General features: G+C 42.0%; 1 protein-coding gene across 1 annotated transcript in view; it reads right to left on the bottom strand.

Moving 5' to 3' along the window:
• TDRD12 (tudor domain containing 12) overlaps nt 1-13,788 on the bottom strand; it is an 82,203-nt gene that overhangs the window by 38,879 nt on the left and 29,536 nt on the right. The window contains exons 8-12 of the mRNA XM_013005202.2: nt 9,028-9,125; nt 8,154-8,230; nt 7,020-7,097; nt 3,155-3,215; nt 2,539-2,646 (exon numbers count right to left, since the gene is read on the bottom strand). Of these exons, the coding sequence (XP_012860656.1) occupies nt 2,539-2,646; nt 3,155-3,215; nt 7,020-7,097; nt 8,154-8,230; nt 9,028-9,125 (422 nt within the window). The remainder of the gene's footprint in view (nt 1-2,538; nt 2,647-3,154; nt 3,216-7,019; nt 7,098-8,153; nt 8,231-9,027; nt 9,126-13,788) is intronic.

A 13,788-nucleotide genomic window follows, 5' to 3' on the forward strand; every position in this document is an offset into this window, starting at 1 on the left:
AATAGTTGAATTGACTGGATTTCCTTGAAGGGGAATAAACATAAGCCTATCACTGATGACAGCATTGTATTTTATGATTTATTTTTTTATGATTGATTTTGCAGTATCCTTTTTGACAATGAATACAATGCTATCTCACTTAATTCCTCAGCATAGTAAATCATATGATTTTCCGATTCAAATGGCCACTGCCAGTGCATTTCAGCTCACTCAGGCCTAGGATATAAATCTTTGTTTTCGAGTTTATTTTTGACCACTTCCACTTTTCCTAGATTCATACTTTACACATTCCATGTTCCAAACATTAGAAAATTTTTGTAGCTGTTTCTCCTTACCTTGAGTTGTGCCCCAACAGCAAATGAAAGTCCCAAAGGTTCCACTGCCACAAACTTTACTCCATTTCCATCACCATGGTCACCTCTACTCCTCAATCACATTTCCAGTGCCCTCTGACTCCAGGGGCTCATCTTCCAGCACTATCTCTTAACCATGCTCTGTTTCTATTCATTAGGCCTTCAGTATCTGACAATGCTCCAAAGCTATACATAAGGTTTTCAGCAGCTCCTTCCTCTGAAGTGGGAGCCAATTCCTTCTTAGTTTTCTGTTCTTGGTGTCAAAGCTCCGCTGAAATCTGTTCTCTTTGGGCTATCCTGCTGGCATTTGAAATACCAATGACCTACCTTCCAGCATCACACAAGACACCACAGTGCAACAATGTGACAGACAAGTGCTAGCTTGGGGCATAGGATCGTGCAAATAATGTGGCTGGAACCCTTGTATATCCTGATCAGCTTTGCCATTCCACTAGGTTTAAAAAGAGACAACCAATCCCTGAGAGTGAGAGGTGGCCTCACTACCATTAAGAGCCAGGACTGGAGCTCAGCTTTTGGACGTGGTATCCTTGCACTGAGAGCCTCCTAGGCAGAGGAGACAGAGAGCTGTAACACTGGAGAAGGCGCAAGAAGGCTTCGAGAAGCAGCAGCAATCTCGGCAGGGAAAGGGCAGCAGCAGAACCAGGAGGCCAGGAAGGGAATAGTGGGCTTCCTGACCCTCCAAGCACAGGGGCTACAGTGGGTGTACCCAACCCCAGGAGCACGAGAACAGGCTGCCTGCAAGCAGGAAGCCTGCTGGTGCAGTACGGTGCCTCTGGGGGCACTTGCTGGCAAAGCTGAAGCATTCATAACACTCACTTGAACATAGCAGGGGCCAGACCTGAGCAAGGGTCTTGGCCAAGAGTGCAGGGGCCATGCTGAGGATAGGACCTGGTGGCAGCAGCCAGGAAAATCCTGACCAGAGAACGTATGCTAAGTTGTTTCTGTTATTTTCATGGTCATCTTTACTCTGACTTGCCATCTCTACCTTTAAGTATGGTTTGTGCCTTCAGTGTGGCCAATGAACCAACTGCCAAATCCAGGAGAGAGGCAGAGTGCCGTGGAGAGGGCAGCTGGTGCTGGAGTTGGTACAAAAAAAAGGGTGGAGAGCAGGGCTATGTTTGACCTCCATAGGAGAGATACTGATGCTGATTTTTTAAAAATCTTTTCAACTTTAAAAAAAAATCATTTTACTGGGGGCTCGTACAATTCTTATCACAATCCATACATACATCCATTGTGTCAAGCACATTTATACATTTGTTGCCATCATCATTCTCAAAACATTTTCTTTCTACTTCAGCCCTTGGTATCAGCTCCTCATTTTCCCCCCTAATGATGCTGATTCTAAGACAAGGCTGTCTGGTGCCCTGCCATTTTCAGTTCGCTTAGTCCTGGGTGTTTGGGGTTTGTTTTCTTTGCAGATTAGAAGCTCTACGGGTGGGCGGTTTCTCCCCATGGACACCACATTACTACAGGCAGACTGTGCAGCAGGCAGGCATTTTTCCTGGGAGAATTGTAGAGGACAGCATCTCCAAGTCATTCCCAGAGGGCCCTTCAGTTCAAGAACCTCCGGCCGACCCCATTCTCCCCTATGAAGCTAGCCACACTCTCCAGTCTGCTTTCTGCCTTCTAGAAACCTAAAGAAAACTTTTGTTCACTAAAGACTTCTGATTCTACTAATTGCTGTGTTTTTTTTTAAGTATTCCTCTAGTTTTTTAAAAAAAAATTATTTCTAATTCATGTACCATATAATTCAGTGGTTTAAATCTTATCCCTTCACTTTTATTTATTTATTTGTAGACAAACATGTTTGATCAATGTACAGCAGGCACCATCAGGGCTATAAAGCAATTTTTGAGAGAATGTCAAGAGGTGTATTACAGGTCTCCTGAGCCATTTGCTGCCCTTTTAAGACCCCTTCCACAGGGGCCCATTTGAAAACTTATTTCAGAAGACCATGTACAGTTACACACTGGCTTCTCCACGAAAGACCTGTTCAGTTATAAGAAGATATCCTGGAATTGATAAATGCGACATTAATAGCAAATGCAAAGAAATCATACAAAAGCAACCATTTAACTGTAAGCTCAATTAAAAGAAAAGGTCCTCGCATGTTAGAACAAGTCCGGGTTACTTTGGGGTCTGGTTTCAAGCGCATGTGTACCTTCTTCAGGCCAGCTGAAAGGGGCGCCGTCTCCATGGTGAGGCAGGGCTCGATCTTGTTCCGGAGCACCACCAAGGGCTGCTGCATCCCTGACTTCAGCTTCTGCAACTGCCCGGAGAACTGCATTAGACAACTCAAAATGCCCGGACTTTACAGAAACGGACGAAATACAAAAGCTTGAGATCAATGTAAGACTCTGGGTATACATGCTTATCAAAACAGGGCCTAACAGAAAGCCAATCCAAACCAAATTTACTGCCGTAAGTCCATGCCAACTCACAGCGATCCTAGAGGACAGGGTAGAACTGTCCCTGTGGCTTCCTGAGGCTGTAAATCTTGAGGAGTAGAATGCTTCACCTTTCTCCTGCTAAGTAGCTGGTGGTTTTGAACCGCTGACTTTGTGTTTAGCAGCCCAATAAGTAAACATTACCAGGGCTTCTTAAGGAATAAAAGAAATAAAAGAGGAGCAATTCCTCTTAAGCAATAGTTCACCAGGTATTTCCTATAAGGACAGTCCCCCATCTAAAGGGGTACTTCTAGTCTGGAAGGAGGAAGGGGGATATTTAAATAGTTCCCAGTCCCTCCCACCCTTCCTTTTTCTGAGGGTCTGTAATACCTGCTGTAGATCAGAGATTCCACCAGCTCTCAAAGGATCGGGGTTTAAAAACTGCAATAATCTGTAAGAGTTAAGAGAACAACCTGAAGGGTAACAGGTGTTTGCTTCATCAATCTACCCATTATGCTCCTTCTTCCCCGACAGTGACAAAGCAGTCTCTAACCCAATCTGAGCTGTAAACTTGCCCTTGGTTTGCTTTGTAAAATAAGAGGGCCTTAGAGGGAAAGGGACACAGGGCATGGTGCTCATGCACTCCAGCCCTGGGCTCCACTCAGGTCCTTATGCAGGACATCTTTAGAAAGTGCTCCACCCCCCGCCCATTATCCCATTTCATTACCCCCCCCCCCCATTTGCCAGGATTAGGAGCCCTGGTCTACTCTGTTTAACAGATGATAATGTAGGAGATCAGACAGGGACTGACCACTGTCGAAGTCTTTGTTAAATGACAGTAAAAGAACACTTGGAAGTGCCCTCTACACCCAATTCAACCTCCACATGGGTCAGGGCCAGTGACAGCAGGAAGCTCAAAAACAAAGGGGGACAGGGACTTCTGGCTAAAGATGGAAAGTTATGTTTAATACACATCAAATTGCACTCTTTCCCAGAACTCCAACCCTACAAATGGGGTTTTTAATGGGAAATCCACAAGGATCAAATGCCCAAGAGATGAACCGCTAAACAAAATGTGTTACAGCCCATCCAATGGAATATTATTCAGCCATAAGAAGGAACAAAGTACTCATGTATACCACAAAATAGAGGAACCATGAAAGCATGTTAAGTGCAAGAGGTCAGGCACAAAGAACATGTGGTGTGCCTAATTCCATTGATAAGAAATAGCGAGATTAAGCAAGTCCACAGAAGCAAAAAGTAGACAGTGGTTGCCAAGGGTTTGGGAGAAGAGAGGATGGGGATTGGCTGTTAATAGTATTGGTTCTTTTTTGAAGTGATGACATGTTTTTTTAATTAAATACTGGACTAACTCTGGGTACAGTGAAAATATATCACTACTGAATTTTATACTCTAAAAGGGTAAAATGTCATGCTATGTACATTTCTCTCTCAAAATAAGTTTTTTTCCTTGCCTCTAAGGAACATTCTGGCTGCACTTCTTCCAAGATAGGTTTGCATGTTCTTTTGGCAATCTATGGTACTTTCAGTATTCTTCTCTAGAACCATAATTCATATATATATAATTCTTCAGCCTTCCTTATTCACTGTCCAACTTTCATAGGCATATGAGGTAATTAAAATCACAGATTGGATCACAAAATAATGAGTATCACCTATGAGTATCATGTGCCTTTAAAAAAATCATCTATATTGGCACTCAGCTATCAGAAAGAATAGTGCCTGGGTCTTAAAGGTTTGTCTTAAAACAAGCAACTATCTAAGTAAGATGTCAGCAAAGTACACACGGAAGGAGCACACCAGCCTGTGAGATCCAAGGATTATAAATATAAAATCCAAGCTCAGAAAAAGGAATTGTATTAGAGCTTAAATTCTAAGCATCCAGTTTGCAGAAGGCTATGGATGACAGTGAAATTCATTTGCAGAATCCTCACATGGATGAAGCCTCTGGTGAACTGCTATTGGAGTGTACTGGAAAGTGCTTCCACCACCACTGGATGCACAAGACCTGTGATCTTCCTGCTTTCAGCATCATTGTTTGTGCTACATGAGTATAAAGAGGTATTTATGAACTAGTATCGGACATATAAGCTAATACTGGACTCAAGGATTTGATTGGGACAGGGCTGGGATGTTTTCTCAATATACAATTGCTCTTTGATATAAAGCTCTCTCTTACATGTATGAGTGTCCCTGGATTTGTTTCTCTAGTCAACCCAGTCTAACATATCCTCTTTCTGAATTCATTGAAAAAGGGGGGTTGTAAATGAATTATAGTGCAGAGCACAAATCTAAAGTCAAAGAAACTGAAAAAGGTCAAGAAAAGAACAACTTACTCATTGTGACCAGTTGAGCAAACGCACCAGTGTGAACAGACCAGAAAAGGAAGCAATGGGCTTCAGAAACAGAGGCAGCATGGTGGGTACCAAGTCTTTCAGTTGCTCCTTCAAGTCAGGCAGGGTTTTCAGCCACATGCCAAGGTCAGTGTGTCCTCATGCCAACCGTACTGCTATTCTAATCACGTATCACGTTGACAGGGCTGTGACACCTGTGAGTCCCTGCCTGCCTGCCTGCCTGCCTGTCCTTGAGGAAAGGCTGAGTTCTAACTCTTTTCTAAGCTGCTGCCACAAGCCTGGCAGGGAGTGACAGATATGGTTCACTAGGCCTCAGGGACAGAGGGAGGTTATCAATCCCAGAACCATTTGCACGACAAGGAGAAAGAACTCAAAATCGGCAGGTCACCAACATGTTTCTAAGAAACCAACTCCCTTCTGCCTCCTTTGCTGTTTAATCTTGAACCACTTCCAGGCTCCCAGGGACCCAAGGAGACTGATAGGATAACCAGTTTAATTAGTGGGTTCTAAAGAAATGGCAACTGGAGAACAGCAGACAGGCTCTTAAACAAAAACAGAGGACAATAAAATAGTACCAGGGTCATCTGTCAGCTTATAAACTCAAAGCATATTATGTAAATCCTTTTAATCCCACAGGAAAGAGTCAATTGTTAACATCATGCAACTTAGGTTACTGGGCTGGAGGGATGCCTGGGAGGTGGTGTCCACTCAGGTACAGTAACAGCCACCCCCAGGTCTGGGGAATTCAAGGCAGCCTTCAAAACCTCTGCCATTGGGCTATGGATATGGAAGGGCTCTAGTGATGGGATACTGCTGAGGCCTCACAGGCCACACCCGCTCCATCCCAGGTCAACCAGGGCCTCAGCACAACCCACCCACCTCTAAGGCTTCTGCAACTATCACTCTGGTGGGTGGACAGAGCCATGAATATTAGTTCGAGTGCAAAAGCGTTTCTAGGTTAGGGGGGTTCAAAAAAAAATTTTTTTTAATGGCCTGAGGCTATTTTGTGGGTAAAATGACATTATTACTGTGTTGTTAGCCACTTACAAGTTAATCTTTTGTGAATCTGGCAAAACAAAAAGCAACAGTAATCCAAAATTCCACGCTGTGAAGAATTAACTGTTTTCACCAGCAGGTGGCAAGCCTTTTTTTCAAATGGGAACCAGGAAGAAGGCACAGCACGAGCCACATAAAGCGACATTACCATCACTGCAGTGCGTAAAACTGCTCCGAGAAGCAGGAAGGGGAGGGAGAGACTGCTCACACTGAACAAAGCTTTATACCAGTGTCCTCATGCCGAGAGCCTTTCACACAGCTCCTCATGGTGTCGTGACCCCCAACCATCACATGATTGTCGTTGTTACTTCAGAACTGTCATTTTGCTACTGTTATGAATCGTAATGTAAATATCTGATATGCAGGGTGTATTTTCATTGTTACAAATTGAACATCATTAAAGCATAATGATTTATCACAAAAACTATGTAATTATATATTGTGAAATATTTATTTCTAACAGTCTTCATGCTGGGTATTCGTAGGTGGGCCTATCTGCATGTGGGCGGACCTGCCTGGAGATGGATAGAGGGGCGGCGTCTCAGTTCCTAAGACCATCAGAAATCTGTTTTCTGATGGGTCTTAGGCGACCACTGTGAAAGGGTCGTTTGAACCCCAAAATTGGTCGAGACCCACAGGTTGAGAGCCGCTGCTTTATACACAAAGGTTCTGGGACACTCCTGAATTCCTTGTTTGTTGTTTTTATTGTGTGGTGGGGAAACAAGTTCGAAATGAAACTTTAAATCAGATAGAGATTCCTCCTGCTTACAACTTTCTTACAATTTTTCCAATGGAAAAAATCCAGGCCAAGGGAAAAAACTTACTTCACACAGCCATTCTTTTCATTGCATTCTTTCTTCTCAGTCAATCTAGGTTTCTCGGTTGGCTTCTGACAGGAAACACTAGAAACCAAAACGTATTTATTAACATTTGTAAGCCTGTTTGCTTTGATCCTGAAAATCGTTTTATTAACCCACTAAGTACAAAAGTCATTTCTGACGCTACTCAGGGAACAAGGTAGACTCCACCCACAGTCGCGGATTATGATAAACCACTTTGCATACAATACGAAACGGGAAGGGAGCCATGGCACCTGAGAAACCACCAGGCCCACGGTGCATACAGAGTTTCTTTCATGACCTCCTGACATCGGCCGAGCTGCAGAGCAGCTGTGAGAGCAGGAGAGGTGCTTGCTGTCAGGCACCACTGGGGCCAGTTGGCTTACGGAGACCCCATGTGACAGAGCAGAGTGGCCTCACAGAGCTTTCTACGCTTCACTTTTTATGACGGGATCATCACCAAGCCTTCCTCCACGGAGCAACTTATTGGTTTAAACTGACACCCCAACAGGAATGACATGAGCAGGATGTAGTCTAGCGTTTAAAACGTAAGTGGAAATAAAATGTCTAACAAAAAGATAAAGTCCAGCAAGGGGAAATGGAGGTGTGCTATTTTAAATTCTTGTACGATACATGAACTGACATACTGTTACATCATCTCAGTGAGTGAATTCATTAATGCCAATGATGAATATCTGGATGAGGTTAGGGTTATAAACAAAGCCTTTGAAATTCACCTGCAGGCAAACAACAAACCAGACTTCGCTTTCCACAAACCTGTAACCAGTCAACTTGCTTGGCCATCTGGCCTGCCCTTAGCCACGCTTTCAACACAGGCACTTGCACCTTCTGGGGCCTGCCTTACAGAGATGACCCTGTCTGTCCAGTGGGGAAACAGGGGCATTCTGGAGCATGGCTGGCTCTCAGTCAACTGGGCTGCTAACCAGCCCAGTACTTTCTTCTACACTATTCTGTGTTTAGCCAATATGTCCCAGGCCATCCTTTCCTTCCTTTTTTGAAATGGCATTATTTTCTTGCCGTCAATCTTATGGAACACTGTATAAGAAACAAGAACATTCAAGTCTCAAGTCCAAAGGACCACACGTTTTTAAATCATACCCTGCTGTTGGAATCTCTGGATCAGCGTAAATGGTTAAACCTCTTTTGGCTGGCCAGTATGGAGATAAACCAACATACTGAAAAAAAGAACAATAATTACAGTAAGAATATAGACACTATTAAGATATGTATCCGTCAGGAACCAAAATTCCACGGGAATTGTTTTTATCAACCACCCTCAGAGACCACTTTCATGTACACACAGATACGGGGAGCCAAGATCGGAGAGCTGGATGATAACAACATGGCTTTAACCACTGGACTCAAGCAGCCACTCAGGACTCAAAACGGCTTGCAATGACTTTCACACGTCTGTGAAAAAGACTCACAGGGCAGGTTACCCTTGACTCTAGGAGCCCCAGGGCCCAGCCTTTGGCACCTTGTTAAAGTGAAAAGACAGACCCGTTTGGGGAAGGTCATACTTCTCCAAGAACAAAGCCGTGACTGCAGGTCAGCTGGAATGTGCTTGTTTTCCAAAAATCCAGTCAACATGCAAATTTTACATTTTCAAGATTTTTTTCTTTCCAAAAAACACATATTTTTCGTAGGACAGGGTAAGATATGACAGAATAATAATTTATAAATTATCAAGCGCTCATGAGGGAGGGGGGAACAGGAAGGGAGGGGAAAAAATGAGGACCTGATGCCAGGGGCTTAGGTGGAGAGCAAATGTTTTGAGAATGATGAGGACAATGAATGTACAAATGTGCTTGACACAATTGATGTATGTATGGATTGTGATAAGAGCTGTATGAGTCCCCAATAAAATGATTTAAAAAAACACATATTTTTGGTTCCTAGTAGATTCTCAAGGATACTCTATAAAATGATCATTTAAGAATTCTATGTTTAATGAACAATTTAAATATACAACCTTATCTCCACCTTTTAAAGAGATGCACTGCCATTTCTTTTCACCTTTCTCTTGAGGTAAATTTCTCAATGAATCTGCATTACACTTTGGAGCTTTCTCTGCAAATTAAAAATAGAGATGTAAGCTTTACCTTGAAAAGAGCCATTAATAAACAGGAAGTAGGTACTCTGCCTTTCTGCCTGCTTGGACTCGACCACTGACCCTGAGTTGTCAAAGCCCTGCCACATCCACGCTACCACATGCCTCGGCGCCCGCCGGCCTGTGATCTTCCTGCACTCTGTCTGCATCACGGCGCGTGGCTCTGTGAGTCTGAAGAGGAACTTACAGACGAGTATTAGACTGAAGAACTTGTGTTGAATTGGACTGGGACACTTTCTTGTTAACTACTTCTTGATATAAAGCCATTGCTTATGCATAAAAAATATATAGCAAAGCGAATAAAAGCAGGCTCTAATAAGAGGAGGTATACCATGGTGAAATCCTACTTCAGGAAATCATTAGAGACTATAGTTTGTTTGTTTTTAAATTATTTATTTTTGTTTCATTTTTAATCACTTTATTGGGGGCTCATACAACTTTTATCACAATCCATACATACATACATCAATTGTGTAAAGCACATTTGTATATTCATTGCCCTCATCATTCTCAAAACATTTGCTCTCCACTTAAGCCCCTAGCATCAGCTCCTCATTTTCCCCCTCCCTCTCCGCTCCCCCTTCCCTCATGAGCCCTTGATAATTTGTAAATTATTATTTTGTCATATCTTATACTGTCCGACATCTTTCATCACCCACTTCTCTGTTGTCCGTCCCCCAGTGAGGAGGTTCTATGTAGATCCCTGTAATCGGTTCCCCCTTTCCACCCCACCCTGCCTTCACCGAGAATACAGTTTTAATGCCAAAGTCTAAGTACGTTTGTTGGATGTCATCAAGTGGATTCCAACTCAAAGAGACCCTAGGCGACCATTAGTGACTGTACAGGACAGAGAAGAGCCGTTCCGGGGGTTTCCCAGGCTGCAGTGCGCAGTGCTTAAGCACTTGACTACTAAGAAGAGTGACAGCTCCAACCTCCAGCAGCTCTGCGGGAAGAAGGCAGGCAACCTGCCTCGGGAAGGCTTCTAGCTCTGGAAATGCCACGGGCATGTTTGTCCCTGCCGTAGCCCAAATTAAACACCAGTTCTCATTAAACTCAACTGTGACTCATAGCAGTCCTGCAGGACAGAGAAGAACGAAATACAATGACAACAATGGAATAACCATTTGTGGAAATTGTCATTTAAGAAATGAGCATGAAATTTAGAAAATTAATTTATTTCTAAATTAATGATTTAATTATTAGTTAACTAATTAAATTTATTAATTTGAGATTAATGAAAATGAAAACAGCATAACAAAACTTTAAAAAAATCATTTCTTGGAGGCTCATACAATTCTCATCACAATCCATACATACAACCATTGTGTCAAGCACATTTGTACATTGTTGCCATCATCATTCTCAAAACATTTTCTTTCTTCTTGAGTTCTTGGTATCAGCTCATTTTCCCCCTCCCTCCCTCCCTCCCTCATGAACCCTTGATAATTTATAAATTATTATTATTACTTCATGCCTTACACTATCCAATGTCTCCCTTCACCCACATTGCTGTTGTCTGTCTTCCAGGGAGGGGGTTATACGTAGATCATTGTGATCGGTTCCCCTTTTCTCCCACACCTTCCCCTTACCCTCCTGGTATTGCTACTCTCAATATTGGTCCTGAGGGGTTTATCTGTCCTGGAATCCCTGTGTTTCCAGCTGTGATCTGTACCAGTGTACATCCTCTGGTCTAGCCAGATTTGTAAGGTAGAATTGGGATCATGATAGTGGGGTAGGGGGGACATTGAAGAGATAGAGGAAAGTTGTATGTTTCATTGGTGCTATACTGCACCCTGACTGGTTCGTCTCCTCCCTTCAACCCTTATGTAAGGGGATGTTCAGTTGCCTACAGATGGGCTTTGGGTCTCCACTCTATACTCCCCCTCATTCACAATGATCTGATTTTTTTGTTCTTTGATGCCTGATTCTATCGACACCTTGTGATCACACAGGTTGGTGTGCTTCTTTCATGTGGGCTTTGTTACTTCTGAGCTAGATGGCTGCTTGTTTATCTTCAAGCTTTTAAGACCCCAGCTGCTCTATGTTTTGATAGCCGGGCACCATCAGCTTTCTTCACCACATTTGCTTATGCACCTGCTTTGTCTTCAGCGATCGTTGTCAGGAAGGTGAGCATCATGGAAACAGCATAACAAAACTTGAGGGATGCATCAAAAGCAATTCTGAGAGGAACACTTATTGCTATATAATCATATATTTAAAAGAAAGATCTCAATACAACAAGGGAGCAGACAGACTTTGGACCTCTACTTAAATTTTAGCTTAGTACAAGAACAGTTCTAATAATGTGGCACTGTATGATACCCACCTTCCCAACTTGATCACTGAAGACAAAATGGGTGCATAAGCAAATGTGAAGAAAGCTGATGGTGCCTGACTACTAAAAGACATAGTGTCTGGGGTCTTAAAAGCTTGGAAGATAAACAAGCGGCCATCTAGCAGGGAAGCAACAAAACCCACATGGAAGAAGCACACCAGCCTGTGTGATCATGAAGTGTCAATGGGGATAGGTATCAGAAGTTCAAAAACAAGCAATCAAATTGACACATAGAAGGGTGGACAAAGTGGAGACCCAAAACCCAATTGGACAGTCCCTCACAGAAGGGCCATATGGAAGGGATGATAATCTATTACTATTATGGTGTTTGTTTTACCTCATCAATCTTGTTAGACCTGCATATGCTCATTTGTATAATTAAGATCATTCAATGCATGAAAACCAAGATAGGTAACCCTTCAGAAACAGTAACAGCAGTAATGATTCCCTGAGGGTAACGGTAAGATGGGGGGGGGGGCACTAACAGCAATGATGACTGTATAACCCCATTTGAGAGAAACAAATAACAAAATTACAGGTGAATGGATACACTAGATAGTATGAGATATAGCACAATAATAATAATATATATAATATAGTAATAAGGGTTCTTGGGGGTAGGGTGGGAGAGGGAGAGGATAAAGGGGAGCTGAAGCAGAAAGAAGATGTGTTGAAACTGTACTGTTATACTTGATCTGACTGAATTACGGATTGTTATCTCAGAAAGAGCTCCCAATAAAATGATTAATAAAAAAATGAATGAAGAGAAAGATCTCAATTTGAGAACATAACTCTATATGATAAGGAAATAGAAAAATAAGGATCCAAAGTTAAACCCAAAGCTAGAAGAAAGAAAATAAATAAATATTAGAATGGAAAAATGAAATGTTGAATAGAAAAAAACACTAGAGAAAATGCACAGCGCAAGTAGTTAGTTGGTTTTTTTATCCAGACTGACAAAGGGAAATGAGAAAAGAATCAAATTACTAAAATCAGAATAAAATAAATGGAGATATTACTACTGATTTTACATTATTTTTTAAAAATTCTAAGAATATTATGAACAATTGTATCCAACTAAATGGAAAAACCTAGATGAAAATTGACAAATTTTTAGAAACTTGCACCAACTCAAGAATAGGACTGGTGAATAGATCTATTACACAGTAATGTGACACCATTAGTAATCAAAAACTCCCAACAGGCGAAAGCTAGTAAGAGAGGGATGGGAGAAAAAGGGGGTTGGGAGTGTTGGAGTGGGCAGGGAAAGCTATTGAGAAGTTTGATGAGTGATAAGTGGTTGAATGCACAAATGATGATGTGGTATATAAAACCCCATCTCATTCACAATAAATAATTTTGGGGAAAAACAAAAAATTCCCAACACAAACAAATGGTCTCACCATATGCCTTCACTGGCAAATTCTACAAAACATTTCTAGAATGCAATTTGAAGACTAGAGAGCACGCCTTAACTCCTTTAATTCTTTCTAAGGTCAGTATTATTCGAATACCAAAGCCAGTCAGAAACACTACAAAAACAACATTAAACACATATCCGTACATAAAAAAATGTTCAATCTTTGTAGATATCACATTTATCTTCTTGAACTACCCTGTGAAAACTTCTGATCAGTTCTGTAAGTTCATTATTCTATGCCAGCCACTTTAACCAGTCTGCATGTAAAACCAAGTTTTAGGGTCTCTTCTTATGCACACATTGGTCTCTCCCCCCATTCCTGTTTTTTAATGCACTTCACTTTCTTCAAGTATGATGTCCTCGATGTTGTCCCACAGCCTACTGGTCTTCAGCATTTGTATAAAGCACCTCAAAGTTATTCCTGAGATGGTCTTAAAACTCAGGGAAGATGTTTCCCAGGTCATAGTTTGGTCCTCCTAAATTTGCTTTGATTTGTCTTGAGCTTATGTATTACCAACTCATGGTCTGTTCCATTGTAGGTGCTTGGCTTTGTCTTGAATGATAATCACTGTTTCTATCAGTTCTTTCCAGGGAGGTAGTTGATTTGGTTCTTGTGTTATCTAGCTGACAAGATCCACAGTGAACAGTTGTCGAGAGGGAGGGGGGGTAATGCTTTCCAAAGAATGTGCCATTGGTCTTGCAAGAAGATGCCAGATATCGTGTTACAGAATGGTGCAAGACCAACAAGGTTGCCTATGGGAACACCTACTAATATAAATAAATGAGCAAATAAAAAAGGTGAAATGAGAAGAACATATACCCTCCTATGATATTCCTGCCAAAATGACACATAACCTGATCTCATCAT

The sequence above is a fragment of the Echinops telfairi genome, unplaced genomic scaffold (genome assembly GCF_000313985.2).
Source record: "Echinops telfairi isolate 266 unplaced genomic scaffold, ASM31398v2 ScPeMD7_2291;HRSCAF=2852, whole genome shotgun sequence".
In the NCBI taxonomy this organism is placed as follows: Eukaryota; Metazoa; Chordata; class Mammalia; order Afrosoricida; family Tenrecidae; genus Echinops; species Echinops telfairi.